This window comes from Bombina bombina, chromosome 5 (genome assembly GCF_027579735.1).
Source record: "Bombina bombina isolate aBomBom1 chromosome 5, aBomBom1.pri, whole genome shotgun sequence".
NCBI classification, from domain to species: Eukaryota; Metazoa; Chordata; class Amphibia; order Anura; family Bombinatoridae; genus Bombina; species Bombina bombina.
This window is the reverse complement of record NC_069503.1, coordinates 1,166,119,878-1,166,140,493: the sequence shown is the minus strand read 5'-3', so window position 1 is coordinate 1,166,140,493 and position 20,616 is coordinate 1,166,119,878. Positions and strand designations below refer to the sequence as shown.

The following is a 20,616-nucleotide window of genomic DNA, read 5'->3' as shown; positions in this document are numbered from 1 at the left end:
AATGTTTATATATGCACAGTATATATCAGTAATTAAATGCTGCATTACATAAGGTCTGCACACACAATAAATGTTTATATATGCACAGTATATATCAGTAATTAAATGCTGCATTACATAAGGTCTGCACACACAATAAATGTTTATATATGCACAGTATATATCAGTAATTAAGTGGTGCATTACATAAGGTCTGCACACACAATAAATGTTTATATATGCACAGTATATATCAGTAATTAATGCTACATTACATAAGGTCTGCACACACAATAAATATTTATATATGCACAGTATATATCAGTAATTAAGTGCGGCATTACATAAGGTCTGCACACACAATAAATGTTTATATATGCACAGTATATATCAGTAATTAAGTGCTGCATTACATAACGTCTGCACACACAATAAATGTTTATATATGCACAGTATATATCAGTAATTAAGTGCTGCATTACATAACGTCTGCACACACAATAAATGTTTATATATGCACAGTATATATCAGTAATTAAGTGCTGCATTACATAACGTCTGCACACACAATAAATGTTTATATATGCACAGTATATATCAGTAATTAAGTGCTGCATTACATAACGTCTGCACACACAATAAATGTTTATATATGCACAGTATATATCAGTAATTAAGTGCTGCATTACATAACGTCTGCACACACAATAAATGTTTATATATGCACAGTATATATCAGTAATTAAGTGCCGCATTACATAAGGTCTGCACACACAATAAATGTTTATATATGCACAGTATATATCAGTAATTAAATGCTACATTACATAAGGTCTGCACACACAATAACTGTTTATATATGCACAGTGTATATCAGTAATTATATGTCACATTACATAAGGTCAGCACACACAATAAATGTTTATATATGCACAGTATATATCAGTAATTAATGCTGCATTACATAAGGTCTGCACACACAATAAATATTTATATATGCACAGTATATATCAGTAATTAAGTACAGCATTACATAAGGTCTGCACACACAGTATTGGCTAGATTACAGATGGCCCGCTAATTTATCGCATGCTTATCAACCGGCAAAGTTGCCTGTTTACAGGCGCGCAATAAGTAACCATTACAAGTGGCCGGTTAATGCTACCGCAAGCTTGAGGTAGCAATTAGCACTCTGATCAGATCTCTGGTTCTTTTTCTAAAGGTGCCCTAATTGACCCCTAAATTTTAATGTAGTTTTTTTTTTATTCTGGACAGATTAGTATTTATAGAGAAGCAGAAGTTATTAGACAACCCTTTTCTCTTCCCAATGTCTCATTGACCTATCTTGCAGATTATTACCCTGGTAAGCAATAGGAAGGTACTTATCCCTGTTTATTGTTAGGTGATTGCATATTGGAATATATATGTTATAAAGACAGAATACATACGCTTGCTTACACACACATATACGTGCATTACACTTACACACACATGCATGCATTACACTTACACACACACACACATATGCATGCATTACACTTACACACACACATACGTGCATTACACTTACACACACACACATATGCATTACACTTACACACACATGCATGCATTACACTTACACACACACACACATATGCATGCATTACACTTACACACACATATACGTGCATTGCACTTACACACACACACATATGCATTACACTTACACACACACACATACGTGCATTACACTTACACACACACACATATGCATTACACTTACACACACACACATATACGTGCATTGCACTTACACACACACACACATATACGTGCATTACACTTACACACACACACACATGCATGCATTACACTTACACACACATATACGTGCATTACACTTACACACACACACATATACGTGCATTACACTTACACACACACACACATATACGTGCATTACACTTACACACACACACACATATACGTGCATTACACTTACACACACACACACATATACGTGCATTACACTTACACACACACACATATGCATGCATTACACTTACACACACATATACATGCATTACACTTGCTTACACACACACATATGCATGCATTACACTTGCTTACACACACATATACGTGCATTACACTTGCTTACACACACATATACGTGCATTACACTTACACACACACACACACATATACGTGCATTACACTTACACACACATATACATGCATTACACTTACACACACATGCATGCATTACACTTACACACACACACACACACACACACACACATATACGTGCATTGCACTTACACACACATGCATGCATTACACTTACACACACATATACATGCATGACACTTGCTTACACACACATATACATGCATGACACTTGCTTACACACACATATACATGCATGACACCTGCTTACACACACATATACATGCATGACACTTGCTTACACACACATATACATGCATTACACTTGCTTACACACACATATACATGCATTGCACTTGCTTACACACACATATACATGCATTGCACTTGCTTACACACACATATACATGCATGACACTTGCTTACACACACATATACATGCATGACACTTGCTTACACACACATATACATGCATTGCACTTGCTTACACACACATATACATGCATGACACTTGCTTACACACACATATACATGCATGACACTTACACACACACACATATACGTGCATTACACTTGCTTACACACACATATACATGCATGACACTTGCTTACACACACATATACATGCATTACACTTGCTTACACACACATATACATGCATGACACTTGCTTACACACACATATACATGCATGACACTTGCTTACACACACATATACATGCATGACACTTGCTTACACACACATATACATGCATTGCACTTGCTTACACACACATATACATGCATTGCACTTGCTTACACACACATATACATGCATTACACTTACACACACACACATATACATGCATGACACTTGCTTACACACACATATACATGCATGACACCTGCTTACACACACATATACATGCATGACAATTGCTTACACACACATATACATGCATGACACTTGCTTACACACACATATACATGCATTGCACTTGCTTACACACACATATACATGCATTGCACTTGCTTACACACACATATACATGCATTACACTTACACACACACACATATACATGCATGACACTTGCTTACACACACATATACATGCATGACACCTGCTTACACACACATATACATGCATGACAATTGCTTACACACACATATACATGCATGACACTTGCTTACACACACATATACATGCATTGCACTTGCTTACACACACATATACATGCATTGCACTTGCTTACACACACATATACATGCATTGCACTTGCTTACACACACATATACATGCATTGCACTTGCTTACACACACATATACATGCATTACACTTGCTTACACACACATATACATGCATGACACTTGCTTACACACACATATACATGCATTGCACTTGCTTACACACACATATACATGCATTACACTTGCTTACACACACATATACATGCATTACACTTGCTTACACACACATATACATGCATTGCACTTGCTTACACACACATATACATGCATGACACTTGCTTACACACACATATACATGCATTGCACTTGCTTACACACACATATACATGCATGACACTTGCTTACACACACATATACATGCATGACACTTGCTTACACACACATATACATGCATGACACTTGCTTACACACACACATATATACGTGCATTACACTTACACACACACACATATACATGCATGACAATTGCTTACACACACATATACATGCATTGCACTTGCTTACACACACATATACATGCATGACAATTGCTTACACACACATATACATGCATTGCACTTGCTTACACACAAATATACATGCATGACACTTGCTTACACACACATATACATGCATTGCACTTGCTTACACACACACACATATACGTGCATTGCACTTGCTTACACACACATATACATGCATTACACTTGCTTACACACACACACATATACATGCATTGCACTTGCTTACACACACATATACATGCATGACACTTGCTTACACACACATATACATGCATTACACTTGCTTACACACACATATACATGCATTGCACTTGCTTACACACACATATACATGCATGACACTTGCTTACACACACATATACATGCATGACACTTGCTTACACACACACATATATACGTGCATTACACTTACACACACACACATATACATGCATGACAATTGCTTACACACACATATACATGCATTGCACTTGCTTACACACACATATACATGCATGACAATTGCTTACACACACATATATACATGCATTGCACTTGCTTACACACACACACATATACGTGCATTGCACTTGCTTACACACACATATACATGCATGACACTTGCTTACACACACATATACATGCATTGCACTTGCTTACACACACACATATACGTGCATTGCACTTGCTTACACACACATATACATGCATGACAATTGCTTACACACACATATACATGCATGACACTTACACACACATATACATGCATTGCACTTGCTTACACACACACACATATACGTGCATTGCACTTGCTTACACACACATATACATGCATGACAATTGCTTACACACACATATACATGCATGACACTTGCTTACACACACATATACATGCATGACACTTGCTTACACACACATATACATGCATTACACTTGCTTACACACACATATACATGCATTGCACTTGCTTACACACACATATACATGCATGACACTTGCTTACACACACATATACATGCATGACAATTGCTTACACACACATATACATGCATTGCACTTGCTTACACACACATATACATGCATTGCACTTGCTTACACACACATATACATGCATGACACTTGCTTACACACACATATACATGCATTACACTTGCTTACACACACATATACATGCATGACACTTGCTTACACACACATATACATGCATTACACTTGCTTACACACACATATACATGCATGACACTTGCTTACACACACATATACATGCATGACAATTGCTTACACACACATATACATGCATGACACTTGCTTACACACACATATACATGCATTGCACTTGCTTACACACACATATACATGCATGACACTTACACACACATATACATGCATTGCACTTGCTTACACACACACACATATACGTGCATTGCACTTGCTTACACACACATATACATGCATGACAATTGCTTACACACACATATACATGCATGACACTTGCTTACACACACATATACATGCATGACACTTGCTTACACACACATATACATGCATGACACTTGCTTACACACACATATACATGCATGACACTTGCTTACACACACATATACATGCATGACACTTGCTTACACACACATATACATGCATGACACTTGCTTACACACACATATACATGCATTACACTTGCTTACACACACATATACATGCATTGCACTTGCTTACACACACATATACATGCATGACACTTGCTTACACACACATATACATGCATGACAATTGCTTACACACACATACATGCATTGCACTTGCTTACACACACATATACATGCATGACAATTGCTTACACACACATATACATGCATTACACTTGCTTACACACACATATACATGCATTGCACTTGCTTACACACACATATACATGCATTGCACTTGCTTACACACACATATACATGCATTGCACTTGCTTACACACACATATACATGCATGACACTTGCTTACACACACATATACATGCATTACACTTGCTTACACACACATATACATGCATGACACTTGCTTACACACACATATACATGCATTACACTTGCTTACACACACATATACATGCATTACACTTGCTTACACACACATATACATGCATTGCACTTGCTTACACACACATATACATGCATTACACTTGCTTACACACACATATACATGCATGACACTTGCTTACACACACATATACGTGCATTACACTTGCTTACACACACATATACATGCATTACACTTGCTTACACACACATATACATGCATTGCACTTGCTTACACACACATATACATGCATTGCACTTGCTTACACACACATATACATGCATGACAATTGCTTACACACACATATACATGCATTGCACTTGCTTACACACACATATACATGCATGACACATGCTTACACACACATATACATGCATTGCACTTGCTTACACACACATATACATGCATGACACTTGCTTACACACACATATACATGCATGACACTTGCTTACACACACATATACATGCATGACACTTGCTTACACACACATATACATGCATTACACTTGCTTACACACACATATACATGCATGACACTTGCTTACACACACATATACATGCATTGCACTTGCTTACACACACATATACATGCATGACACTTGCTTACACACACATATACATGCATGACAATTGCTTACACACACATATACATGCATTGCACTTGCTTACACACACATATACATGCATGACACTTGCTTACACACACATATACATGCATGACAATTGCTTACACACACATATACATGCATTGCACTTGCTTACACACACACACATATACGTGCATTGCACTTGCTTACACACACATATACATGCATTACACTTGCTTACACACACATATACATGCATGACACTTGCTTACACACACATATACATGCATGACACTTGCTTACACACATATATATACGGCCATGTAAAACATAGATACCTTTCTTCACATATGACTGTTTTAGGATTTAGGATAATCATCATCTGTTCAATGAGTGACTTTTATGTGAGGAGATCCCCTCTAAAAATTGGGTAATGGTGGAACCATATAGGGAGGGATCAGTGTACCTGATCTCATTTGTAGCTATAGATTTTGCCGGTTAGTGGCACAAAGGTTCTTCCTCTATTGATAAGCTGATGTGTAGGAGCATCACACAATATATATCTACTTGTTTTTGTGTATTCAGTGGTTGCAGCAGTTTCTCAGCAGGTGTCTCTCCCCTTATTTTGTAGAGGACGTTTCGAGAGATCATGTTCCTGCAGGTAAGTTACAGTAAGAGTGTTGTGTAGTCTTATGACCATGATATCCACTTATGTTCGGCTGATACCTTTGTCTGCCTATCCCTAACGGCCTCTGCCTAACGGGCCCCTGCCCTCTGCCTAACGGGCCCCTGCCTAACGGGCCTCTGCCTAACGAGCCCCTGCCCTCTGCCTATCCCTAACGGCCCTCTGCCTATCCCTAACGGCCCTCTGCCTATCCCTAACGGCACTTTCCCTCTGCCTGCCTATCACTAAGGGCACCTTCCCTCTGCCTGCCTATCACTAAGGGCACCTTCCCTTTGTATGTCCATTTTAAAGGGTTCCTCCCCTCTGTCAATTTGTCATTGATGCAAAAATAAAGCACATAAATAGCTGAATGGCTTCTGTTCTCTTGCGGTCCATTGCTGTGTCTTTCCTTTTGGTGTCTTCTGCCTCTTTGTGTCCCCTCCTCCCGCTTGTATCCCTCATTTGCTTCCACTTCTAATTTTCTTTCACATCTCAATAGGAGTTCGGGGAACATCCAAATATCATCAAGCTGCTAAATGTGATCCGAGCTGAGAATGACAAGGATATATATCTGGTGTTTGAGCACATGGGTAAGAATTACCGTTCCAGAATGTAACCGGAGAAGCACTCTGCCCTCATACGTATAGGCTTAGTGTATATAGGTTTAAAATATATCAACTTTATTAGTTTTATTTAAAAAGGGTTACACACAATAAAAACAGTTGCAGCAAGTAAAAGTGGTTTGCAAACTAATGTAGTGAAAAGGGCGGATAGTTACAAATTCTTATCCTGAATTGATATCATGGATAGTAACTCCCACCTAAAGGATTTGTGGTAAATCTTAATGATAAAGGCATACTTGTAATCTGCTGTGGGCTAACATCCCTGCAAAATGGGGCCAAACCTATTAGGGGCCACTATTCAGTCGAAGTGTGTACTCATATATTGTATACCTCACTGAGTATTATATAGATACTAAAATATGACTATGGAGATATACCTCTAATCTGTGGAGCAATGAATATTCTGTGACCCATGGGCACACTAACAAGTAATCTGTGTAATCCTCCTCACTAAGTATTGGAGGTTGCTTAAAATCTTATAACAAAAGTATATGATATGTAACTTTATAATTAATCAATAGCACAGATACAAAGTTAGTGGCGAGTCATTGGTTACACAATAACTCCTGTGGTTTCATTTATATACACTCGCTCCATTTTGGATATTGGGCTGTACAAATGACGGCGGAGATATACCTGTAATCTGTGGAGCAACCAACATTCTAATTGTGACCCACCCACGGCACACTAACAAGTAATTTACTGATGTACAAAGTATCGATACCTAGCCATACTACTCTATCACAGAGTACATATGGGTACAATTTATATAATACTCAGTGAGGTATACAATATATAAGTACACACGTCGACTGAATAGTGGCCCCTAATAGGTTTGGCCCCATTTTGCAGGGATGTTAGCCCACAGCAGATTACAAGTATGCCTTTATCATTAAGATTTAACACAAATCCTTTAGGTGGGAGTTACTATCCATGATATCAATTCAGGATAAGAATTTGTAACTATCCGCCCTTTTCACTACATTAGTTTGCAAACCACTTTTACTTGCTGCAACTGTTTTTATTGTGTGTAACCCTTTTTAAATAAAACTAATAAAGTTGATATATTTTAAACCTATTTACACTAAGCCCATATGTATGAGGGCAGAGTGCTTTTCCGCTTAGTATCCTGTCCAGCTCTCTTGCTGGAATTGTTCTTGTATGTGTTTCTCTCTGATACTCAGCACCTATACACAACTATATATTAGATTATATTCCATACATTTAAATCTAGTGTTCCCTCAAAGTAACAAGAGTGGTGCCATTGCTTTGTGATGGGAATGTGTGTGGGTGATGAGATGCTGTAATCTTTTTGTTTGCACAGAGACCGATTTGCATGCAGTAATAAAGAAAGGCAATCTCCTGAAAGATATTCACATGCGCTACATATTATACCAGCTGCTGAAAGCCACTAAATTTCTGCACTCTGGGAATGTCATCCACCGTGACCAGAAGGTGAGTAGAATCTGTAAAGCACTTGGGGACAAGGGTTGTGGGTTAATGCCCTTGAATACAGCGGCAGCTGGACCCCACCCCTTGAAATAAAGTTCTGCCTTCCTATGACTCCTTTCATATCGGTACAATATACAGATTTTAAAGAAATGAGAGACCGAATCTGATACCCAGGGAGAAAGGAATTAATGAAAAATCCAGAGAGGGAAAATGCCCTAACTCTAAAGAGGACTGTATGCTGCATTTTATTTAATCCCTGAAGGGGCTGCTGCTCTCATATAGTAGCAAGCTTTAGGGTTAAACAATGTCTCCTGGTTAAATGGGATTTTCTCTTACATGGTGTATCCAGTTCACGGATTCATCCTTACTTGTGGGATATTCTCAATCCCTACAGGAAGTGGCAAAGAGAGCACACAGCAGAGCTGTCCATATAGCTCCCCCTCAGGCTCCGCCCCCCCCCAGTCATTCTCTTTGCCGCTCTAACAAGTAGCATCTCCACGGGAGGGTAAAGTGAATGTGGTGTTAGATTTGTAGTTTTTTATTTCTTCAATCAAGAGTTTGTTATTTTAAAATAGTGCCGGTTTGTACTATTTAGTCTGTGGCAGAAAGTGATGAAGATTTCTGCTGAGAGGAAAAAGATTTTAGCATGTTGTAACTAAAATCCATTGCTGTTCCCACACAGGACTGTTGAGTACAGGAAAACTTCAGTTGGGGGGAACAGTTTGCAGGCTTATCTGCTATAAGGTATGCTCAGTCACTTTTTTTCTAACAAGACTTGGTAATGCTAGAAGACTGACAGAATCTCCATGAGGGGAAGGTAAGCCATTTTCTGAGACTTAGTATAGAAGGATGGCTTAGTTAAAAGGGCTTAAAACGCTGGTGGACACTGTTAAAGGGAAATCGATTATTTTATCACAATAATCTGATATTTGTACAAGTGTTTATTACATTTGGAACACTTTTTGGGTTTTTATTACGCCTGGCATATTTTTAGACACCTAATTTGGCTTGGGAAGGCCCCACAACTCCGGAGTGAAGAGGGAGGGGGCCTAATTTTCGCGCCTCAGTTGCGCAGTTCTTTTGCAAGACAGCTTCATGCAGCTTCACGTGTAGAGTCCAGAGATTGCTGGAGGACTCCAGGGAGGCTTATTTTCATCTAAAACTAATCCCCAAGGAAGGTAGGGCCACAGCAGAGACTGTGGCATGGTGCTGTAGTGTGTTAAACCGGTGGCCTGCTTCAATTTGCTCCGGTTTGGGCAATAAGGGGTTAATTGTTTTGAAACTTAGTGTGCAATCATTTCAAAGCATTAGGATCATATGGTGAAAATTTCATAAAGATTGGATGTTTTTTTGAGATTTAGTAAAAAAAGTGTGCGCTTTTTTATTATTTAAAGGCACAGTACCTTTTTTTCAAAAATGGTATTTTACTGTATTTGAGTGCTGTCTAAGTCTGTCTAACATGTCTGAGCCTACAGATAGACCCTGTTCTATGTGTTTAAAAGCCATGGCGGTACCCCCATTGCATTTGTGTTTAAAGTGTGCTAAGGTATCTAAACATTTTAATGACCATGCAGTGACACTTAAAAATGTAGCCCAAGATGATTCTTTGACGGAAGGTAATGAGGATAGTCCTCCTTCCTCTCCCCATGTGTCGACACCAGTTACGCCCGCGCAAGCGTTGCCTAGTACCTCTAGCGCATTGGGCCCTGTTACTTTTCAGCAATTAGCGGCAGTCATGGATAATTCCCTTGCGGCATTTCTATCCAAACTGCCAGTTTTTCCAAAGAAGCGTGATAGCTCAGTTTTAAGAACAGAGGATGAGCAATCAGAAGCTTTGGATGATTTATCTGTTGTACCCTCACAACACTCTGAAGTGGCAGTGAGGGATGGGCTGTCCGAGGGAGAAATTTCTGACACAGGAAAAGTTTCTCAGCGGGCAGAGTCAGATTCCTTAACGTTTAAATTTAAGCTGGAACACCTCCGCGTCCTGCTTAAGGAGGTTTTAGCTATGTTGGATGATTGTGACCCCATGGTGGTCCCAGAAAAATTGTGTAAAATGGACAGGTTTTTAGAAGTCCCTGTATACACTGATGCGTTTCCGATCCCGAAGAGGGTGGCGGATATTGTGACTAGGGAGTGGGAGAGACCAGGTGTACCTTTTGTCCCCCCCCCTATCTTTAAGAAAATGTTCCCCATTAATGACCCCAGGCGGGACGCGTGGCAGACGTTCCCTAAGGTAGAGGGAGTAGTTTCAACACTTGCTAAGCGTACAACTATCCCAATAGAAGACAGTTGTGCTTTTAAAGATCCTATGGATAAAAAATTGGAAGGTTTGCTGAAGAAAATGTTTGTTCAGCAAGGTTTCCTTCTTCAGCCAATTGCCTGCATTATTCCTGTAACTACTGCAGCGGCTTTTTGGTTTGAGGCGCTGGAGGAGTCGCTCCAGAGGGAGACTTCATATGACGAAGTCATGGATAGAATTCATGCTCTAAAGCTGGCTAATTCTTTTATCACTGATGCCGCTTTCCAATTAGCTAAGTTAGCGGCGAAAAATTCGGGTTTTGCCATTATGGCGCGAAGAGCGCTTTGGCTCAAATCATGGTCGGCTGACGTGTCGTCCAAAACAAAGTTACTAAACATTCCTTTCAAGGGAAAGACCCTTTTCGGTCCCGAGTTGAAAGAAATTATCGCGGATATCACTGGGGGAAAGGGCCATGCCCTCCCGCAGGATAGACCGTTTAAGGCCAAAAACAAGGCTAATTTTCGCTCCTTTCGCAACTTCAGGAGCGGACCTGCTTCAACCTCTGCTGCCGCAAAGCAAGAGGGTAACGCTTCACAGCCCAAAGCAACATGGAAACCCTTGCAGGGCTGGAACAAGGGTAAACAGGCCAAGAAGCCTGCGCCTGCTACCAAGACAGCATGAAGGGGTAGCCCCCAATCCGGGACCGGATCTAGTAGGGGGCAGACTTTCTCTCTTTGCTCAGGCTTGGTTAAGAGATGTTCCAGATCCCTGGGCATTAGAAATTGTTGCTCAGGGGTATCTTCTAGAATTCAAGGACTCTCCTCCAAGGGGAAGGTTCCACATTTCTCGTTTGTCTTCAGACCAGACAAAGAAACAGGCGTTCTTACGCTGTGCAGAAGATCTTCTAAAGATGGGAGTGATACATCCAGTTTCAATTGCAGAACAAGGACTGGGATTTTACTGAAACCTGTTTGTAGTTCCCAAAAAGGAAGGAACTTTCAGGCCAATCCTGGATCTAAAAATTCTAAACAAATTCCTCAGAGTTCCATCTTTCAAAATGGAAACCATTCGGACAATCTTACCGATGATCCAGGAAGGTCAATATATGACTACCGTGGATCTAAAGGATGCGTACCTACATATTCCTATCCACAAAGATCATCATCATCAGTTCCTAAGGTTCGCTTTTCTGGACACGCATTACCAGTTCGTGGCCCTTCCTTTCGGGTTGGCCACCGCTCCCAGAATTTTCACAAAGGTGCTAGGGTCCCTTCTAGCGGTACTAAGACTGCGGGGCATTGCAGTAGCACCTTACCTAGACGACATCTTAATACAGGCGTCGTCTTTTCACAGAGCCAAGGCTCATATGGACATTGTTCTGGCCTTTCTAAGGTCTCACGGGTGGAAGGTGAACGTAGAAAAGAGTTCTCTGTCCCCGCTCACAAGGGTTCCCTTCCTGGGAGCACTAATAGACTCGGTAGAAATGAACATATTTCTGACAGAGGTCAGGAAGTCAAAGCTTTTAACTACTTGCCGAGTTCTTCATTCCATTCCTCGGCCTTCTGTGGCTCAGTGCATGGAGGTAATCGGATTAATGGTTGTGGCAATGGACGTTGTCCCTTTTGCCCGAATTCATCTAAGACCACTGCAACTGTGCATGCTCAAACAGTGGAATGGGGATTATGCAGATTTGTCTCCTCAAATACAGATGGACCAGAAAACCAGAGACTCTCTTCTCTGGTGGTTGTCTCAGGATCACCTGTCTCAGGGAATGAGCTTCCGCAGACCAGAGTGGATCATTGTCACGACCGATGCCAGTCTGTTAGGCTGGGGTGTGGTCTGGGACTCCCTGAAAGCTCAGGGTCTATGGTCTCGGGAAGAATCTCTTCTCCCGATAAACATTTTGGAACTGAGAGCGATATTCAATACGCTCCAGGCATGGCCTCAACTAGCGGAGGCCAAATTCATCAGATTTCAGTCGGACAACATCACGACTGTAGCGTACATCAATCATCAGGGAGGAACAAAGAGTTCCCTAGCGATGAAGGAAGTAACCAAGATCATCAAATGGGCGGAGGATCACTCCTGCCACCTATCTGCAATTCACATCCCAGGAGTAGACAACTGGGAGGCGGATTTTCTGAGTCGTCAGACTTTTCACCCGGGGGAGTGGGAACTCCACCCGGAGGTTTTTGCTCAGCTGACCCAGCTATGGGGCATTCCAGAATTGGATCTGATGGCGTCCCTTCAGAACACCAAACTTCCCCTTTACGGATCCAGGTCCAGGGATCCCAAGGCGGGATTGATAGATGCTTTAGTAGCGCCTTGGTCATTCAGTCTAGCTTATGTCTTTCCACCGTTTCCTCTTCTCCCTCGGCTAGTAGCCAGAATCAAACAGGAGAGGGCTTCGGTAATTCTGATAGCGCCTGCGTGGCCACGCAGGACTTGGTATGCAGACCTAGTGGACATGTCATCGGTTCCACCATGGAAACTGCCGTCGAGGCAGGATCTTCTAATACAAGGTCCATTCAAGCATCCAAATCTAGTTTCTCTGCAACTGACTGCTTGGAGATTGAACGCTTAATTCTAGCTAAGCGTGGGTTCTCTGGATCAGTTATAGATACTCTGATCCAGGCCAGAAAGCCTGTCACCAGGAACATTTACCATAAGATATGGCGGAAATATCTTTGTTGGTGTGAATCCAAGGGTTACTCGTGGAGTAGGATTAGGATTCCAAGGATATTGTCTTTTCTCCAAGAAGGATTGGAGAAAGGATTGTCAGCTAGTTCCTTAAAGGGACAGATATCTGCTCTGTCTATCCTGTTACACAAGCGTCTGCCAGCTTTACCAGACGTTCAGGCGTTTGCACAGGCTCTAGTTAGAATCAAGCCTGTCTACAAACCTGTGGCTCCTCCATGGAGTCTGAATTTAGTTCTTTCAGTTCTTCAAGGGGTTCCGTTTGAACCTTTACATTCCATAGATATTAAGTTATTATCTTGGAAAGTTTTGTTTTTGGTAGCTATTTCTTCTGCTCGAACAGTTTCTGAATTGTCTGCTTTGCAGTGTAATTCACCCTATCTGGTGTTCCATGCAGATAAGGTTGTTTTACGTACCAAGCCTGGTTTTCTTCCAAAAGTGGTTTCTAATAAGAATATTAACCAGGAAATCATTGTTCCTTCTCTGTGCCCTAATCCAGTTTCTAAGAAGGAACGACTGTTACACAATCTTGATGTGGTTCGTGCTTTAAAATTCTATTTAAATGCAACTAAAGATTTCAGACAAACATCATCCTTGTTTGTTGTCTATTCTGGTAAGAGGAGAGGTCAGAAAGCGACTGCTACCTCTTTCATTCTGGCTGAAAAGCATCATCCGATTGGCTTATGAGACTGCTGGACAGCAGCCTCCTGAACGAATTACAGCTCATTCCACCAGAGCTGTGGCTTCCACATGGGCTTTCAAGAATGAGACTTCTGTTGAACAGATTTGTAATTCAGCAACTTGGTCTTCACTGCATACATTTGCCAAATTTTACAAATTCGATACTTTTGCTTCTTCTGAGGCTATTTTTGGGAGAAAGGTTTTGCAAGCAGTGGTGCCTTCCGTTTAGGTTACCTGACTTGTTCCCTCCCTTCATCCGTGTCCTAAAGCTTTGGTATTGGTATCCCACAAGTAAGGATGAATCCGTGGACTGGATACACCATGTAAGAGAAAACGGAATTTATGCTTACCTGATAAATTACTTTCTCTTACGGTGTATCCAGTCCACGGCCCACCCTGACAATTAAGTCAGGTTCAAATTTATTTTTGTAAAACTACAGTCACGACTGCACCCTGTGGTTTCTCCTTTTTCTCCTAACCGTCGGTCGAATGACTGGGGGGGGGCGGAGCCTGAGGGGGAGCTATATGGACAGCTCTGCTGTGTGCTCTCTTTGCCACTTCCTGTAGGGATTGAGAATATCCCACAAGTAAGGATGAAGCCGTGGACTGGATACACCGCAAGAGAAAGAAATTTATCAGGTAAACATAAATTCTGTTTTTGTTGTGTTATTTGTACATTTAGAATTATCATTTGAAATACATCATATACATTGTTATAATCAACTAAAGTTTAAACCACAAGCATAATGCATTTTATTTATTTCTACTAAACACATAACATACAGAACCCCATCCTGCCCCTTTAAGCTAGTAACGAATCTGGTGTTGAATCATTCTGACTGAAGTTCTCTCAAAATGATTCAACACCAGAATTAGTAGCAGAGACTCATCACTTTCTCACCTTCTCTCCATGATGCTGCTTCTTTCTCACAGTCACTGAGTCCTGTCAGTAGTTTCTCCGTTTACGGACCACAGCCAGGGGGGACTGTGCTAACCTGCTTCACAGGTGATGTCACTGGGGGTGGGGGGGTGCTGATGCCCTTGCTGACTCAGTAAGAAGAATCTTGTAGTACAGCACTACAAGCGCATATGTGCACTGCATTGCGGAGGGTGTTCCACAGAAGCCAACCCCCCACAAACTTGTGTAAACCTCCCCCCCAGTCAATGGGAGTTTAGAAGACCGTCAGAGCCTAGACGTCCCCTATGTTACCAGATAGGGTGACATCAGAAATCCCTTAAAGGAACAGAAGGAGCATGTGCAAAGTTCTCTCAAACAGGGCAGAATACAAAAAACGCCCTGTCTGAGAGAACTTTGCAAATATGACATTTTAAGGAACCCCTATGAAAATAGAGGAAATGGGGGGGGGGGGGGAAGCTATGGTAATCCCTAAGGGGCAGTGCCTGATACCAAAATATAATTAAAAAGAAATAGGGAGAGAGACAGAGGTATCAAGTGGCACACTTGGAATAAGAGCCTAGAATGCTATGTTAGTATTTATAAATGGGTATGAAGGACTGATTGAGCATAAAATATAATAATGTATTATATAAAAATGTGAAAACACAAGACAAACAAAATATATATATATTGTGACAGAACCCAAGGCATAGTAATGGAAGGTGTCTATATTCCCTCAAAAGTGCTGCAGTGCGGGGTATGGTCTGACAACCCCAGGGAGAATTGTTATGTTTGTTTACCACATAGAGAAATTATGTGATTTATTTCTGGGTCCCTGGGGTGGAGTATTTGGAGAGTAGGGTGGGCCAGTGCTCCACCCCGCAGTTTGCAGGTAGCACATTATGTCAAAAAGTCCAGTCCAGGAATTCTGTCTGACTCAGCTAGCTACTCACCTGCAGGTGCTAATAAAATCCCCAGTCAGGGGTTGAGAGGTAGATTTGCCAGCAGTAAAAGGGAAACTGCAAACACTCTCCTGAGAGACTGAGAGGAATTATCTCTAAAGGGCAACGTTTGAAAGTTACTTTTGTGAAAAGCTACTTAGTGCAGACAGTTGTACTTGTTAGTAAGTGCTCAGTAGCGCAAGCCTCTTTTGTTTTGTTTATTTTGCCTGTTTTTTGCCAGACCTGATAATAAACAGACTGTATTTTATAAAGCTACAACCTCGTGTGGTGTTTCCAGCTTTGAGGACTGTGTGTTTCCAAGATCCCAGGTCACAATATATATATATATATATATATATATATATATATATATATATATATATATATATATATATATATATATATATATATATATATATATATACACACACACATACATAAGACAAATGTTAAGAATGGGAATTGAAAATAAGTACAGTCTGAGGTGTAAATGTATTTTGCTAAGTTCACATAGATCTATCAGGGCTAATCACTTATATTATCTCTATAGAAACAAAAAGTCACTTGATTTCAGTAAAAGCGGTAGAAAGAGAGAAAACCGCTAGAGATAGACTCACAAAGAGTGTTTAGCAAAGGGTACATCGCTTAGGTTTATTTGTCAATTATGGTAATTATTACCCAAACTAAACTTAATTCTGATGTGTAAAATAGAAAGATGATTGAAAATAATCTAACAATTGGATAGTAGAAATGAAAGTGTTAAAAAACGTGTGTTATAAAAGAACACACTGGGTATTGAATTAACGCTAACTTCTCCTGTACTTGGTGGTTGAAAAAACCCTCTATCCATCATTAGTTTGGTGGAAGCAAATACCATTATGCCTACCAGGATCTAAATCTATGGTACGGAGGGAAATGGATAAGGCACAGAGGGGGAGGAAGTCCTGCCACAATGATAATCTATATCTTTTACCGCAACCACTGCTTCTCCTGTACATATTTGTTTAAACTAATTCTGTTGGCCTTAAGTAGCACATAGCCTATATACCTTAATCCATCTAACTAGGGACTACTACTGGGGTGTTTTTGTTAGGATAGTGGTTGCGGTAAAAGACATAGATTATCATTGTGGCAGGACTTCCTCCCCCTCTGTGCCTTATCCATTTCCCTCCGTACCATAGATTTAGATCCTGGTAGGCATAATGGTATTTGCTTCCACCAAACTAATGATGGATAGAGGGTTTTTTCAACCACCAAGTACAGGAGAAGTTAGCGTTAATTCAATACCCAGTGTGTTCTTTTATAACACACGTTTTTTAACACTTTCATTTCTACTATCCAATTGTTAGATGATTTTCAATCATCTTTCTATTTTACACATCAGCATTAAGTTTAGTTTGGGTAATAATTACCATAATTGACAAATAAACCTAAGCGATGTACCCTTTGCTAAACACTCTTTGTGATTCTATCTCTAGCGGTTTTCTATCTTTCTACCGCTTTTACTGAAATCAAGTAACTTTTTGTCTCTATAGAGATAATATAAGTGATTAGCCCTGATAGATCTATGTGAACCTAGCAAAATACATTTACACCTCAGACTGTACTTATTGTCAATTCCCATTCTTAACATTTGTCTTATGTATATATATTTCTTTCTAATGACACGATGAGTCCACGGATCATCTAATTACTATTGGGATATTCACCTCCTGCCCAGCAAGAGGCGGCAAAGAGCACCACAGCAAAGCTGTTAAATATGACCTCCCTTCTATCCAACCCCAGTCATCTCTTTGCCTACGTTAGTGTAAGGAAGTGGTAAAGTTAGATGTCTGAAAAGATTCTTCAATCAAGAGTTTATTATTTTATTTGCAGTACTAGTATGTGCTGTTTTTCCTCCAGGGTGTAGCTGTAGTCCATTTCAGTCTCTTCAGTAGAGCATTGGTGGCTTTTAAGCAAAGGGAACTTGTGGGACATAATTCTCACTGCGCCTCCCTCATATTTAATAAAAAGTTGCTGCCCTTATTATTATTTTCCACTGGTCAGACCTAGTGAGCTGCCTTGCTGCCAGGCAGATTTTATTGAGGTAAGTGCTAATTTATTTTTCTTTTACAAGATATACCGAGTCCACGGTTTCATCCTTTACTTGTGGGATATATTCCTCCTGCTAACAGGAAGTGGCAAAGAGCACCACAGCAGAGCTGCTATATAGCTCCTCCCCTAACTCCTCCCCCCAGTCATTCTCTTTGCCTATGCTAGCAATAGGAAGGGTAAAGTTTATATGGTGATAAAATGAAAGTTTTCTTCAGAATTATCTAAAAATTGTGCATCTGTATCATTCTTAGCGGTTCTGCAGAACTTTTGCGTTTTTTAATTTCTTAAAGGCACAGTTCCGTTTTTTTGTTAAACTTTTTTATACTTTCAAATAAAGTGTTTAACTTTCTCTTGTAAGGTGTATCCAATCCACGGATTCATCCATTACTTGTGGGATATTCTCCTTCCCAACAGGAAGCTGCAAGAGGATCACCCACAGCAGAGCTATCTATAGAGAGAGATGTGGTGCATTAATGTAGTTTATCTTCAATCAAAAGTTTATTAATTTCAAATGGTACCGGATTTGTACTATTTTAGCCTCAGGCAGAAAGTTGAAGAAGAGTCTGCCTGTGGTTTTTGATGATCTTAGCAGCTTGTAACTAAGATCCACTGCTGTTCTCACACATAACTGAAGAGATGGGTAACTTCAGCTGGGGGAATAGCGTGCAGGGTTTCCTGCTCTGAGGTATGTGCAGTTTTATATTTTTCTAGAGAGATGATAAGTTAGAAAATGCTGACAATACCGGATTTATTTAAGGTAAGCCTGATTACAGTGATTTAATAACGACTGGTATCATGCTTGCTGTAAAGGGTAATATTTTTATTATTTACTCCCATTACTGAATATAACGTTTGCTTGAGGTATATAAACGTTTATTACATATTGGTGATAAAACTTTATTCTGGGGCCCAGTTTTTCCACATGGCTGACTAGATTTTGCCTAGGGATAGTTTTTTAAGGCCCTCTCACTGTGAGTACAGGTTGGGAGGGGCCTATTTTCGTGCCTAAATTGTGCAGTAGTTTTTGCAGCTTGAGACATCCAGCTTCCCTGAAGGAGTCCCCTGAACATATAGGACATCTCTAAAGGGTTTTTGTGCCTTCCAAAGTCGTTGTATGGGCAGGTAGGGCCACAGCAGAGCTGTGGCAGTTGGTTGTGACTGTTTAAAAACGTTTATATCGTTTTTTTGATCCGGTTTTGAAACTAAGGGGTTAATCATCCATTTGCAAGTGGGTGCAATGCTTTTTCAGTCTATTATACACACTTTAAAAAATTCGTAAAATTTACTGCTTTTTTCACTGTTTTGCAGTTTCTGTGATTGTTTTTTTCTCTTAAAGGCACAGTACCGTTTTTATTTTTTGCTTGTTCACAGTTATTAAAGTGTTATCCAAGCTTGCTGGTCTCATTACTAGTCTGTTTAAACATGTCTGACTTAGAGGAAACTCATTGTTCATTATGTTTAGAAGCCATTGTGGAACCCCCTCTTAGAATGTGTACCAAATGCACTGATTTTACTATAGATTACAAAGACCATATTCTGGCTTTAAAAAATTTATCACCAGAAGAAATTGACAAGGAGGAAGTTATGCCGTCTAACTCTCCCCACGTGTCAGAACCTATAAATCCCGCTCAGGGGACACCAAGTACATCTAGCGCGCCTATTGCGTATACCTTGCAAGACATGGCGACAGTTATGAATCATACCCTTACAGAGGTATTATCTAAACTGCCAGGATTGCAAGGAAAGCGAGACAGCTCTGGGACTAGAATAAATACAGAGCTCTCTGACGCTTTAGTGGCTATGTCTGATACACCTTCACAATGTACTGA

General features: G+C 40.2%; 1 protein-coding gene across 1 annotated transcript in view; it reads left to right on the top strand.

The window, feature by feature from the left end:
* MAPK15 (mitogen-activated protein kinase 15) overlaps positions 1-20,616 on the top strand; it is a 283,155-nt gene that overhangs the window by 107,580 nt on the left and 154,959 nt on the right. The window contains 3 exon segments of the mRNA XM_053715993.1: positions 7,127-7,156; positions 7,659-7,749; positions 9,107-9,237. Of these exon segments, the coding sequence (XP_053571968.1) occupies positions 7,127-7,156; positions 7,659-7,749; positions 9,107-9,237 (252 nt within the window).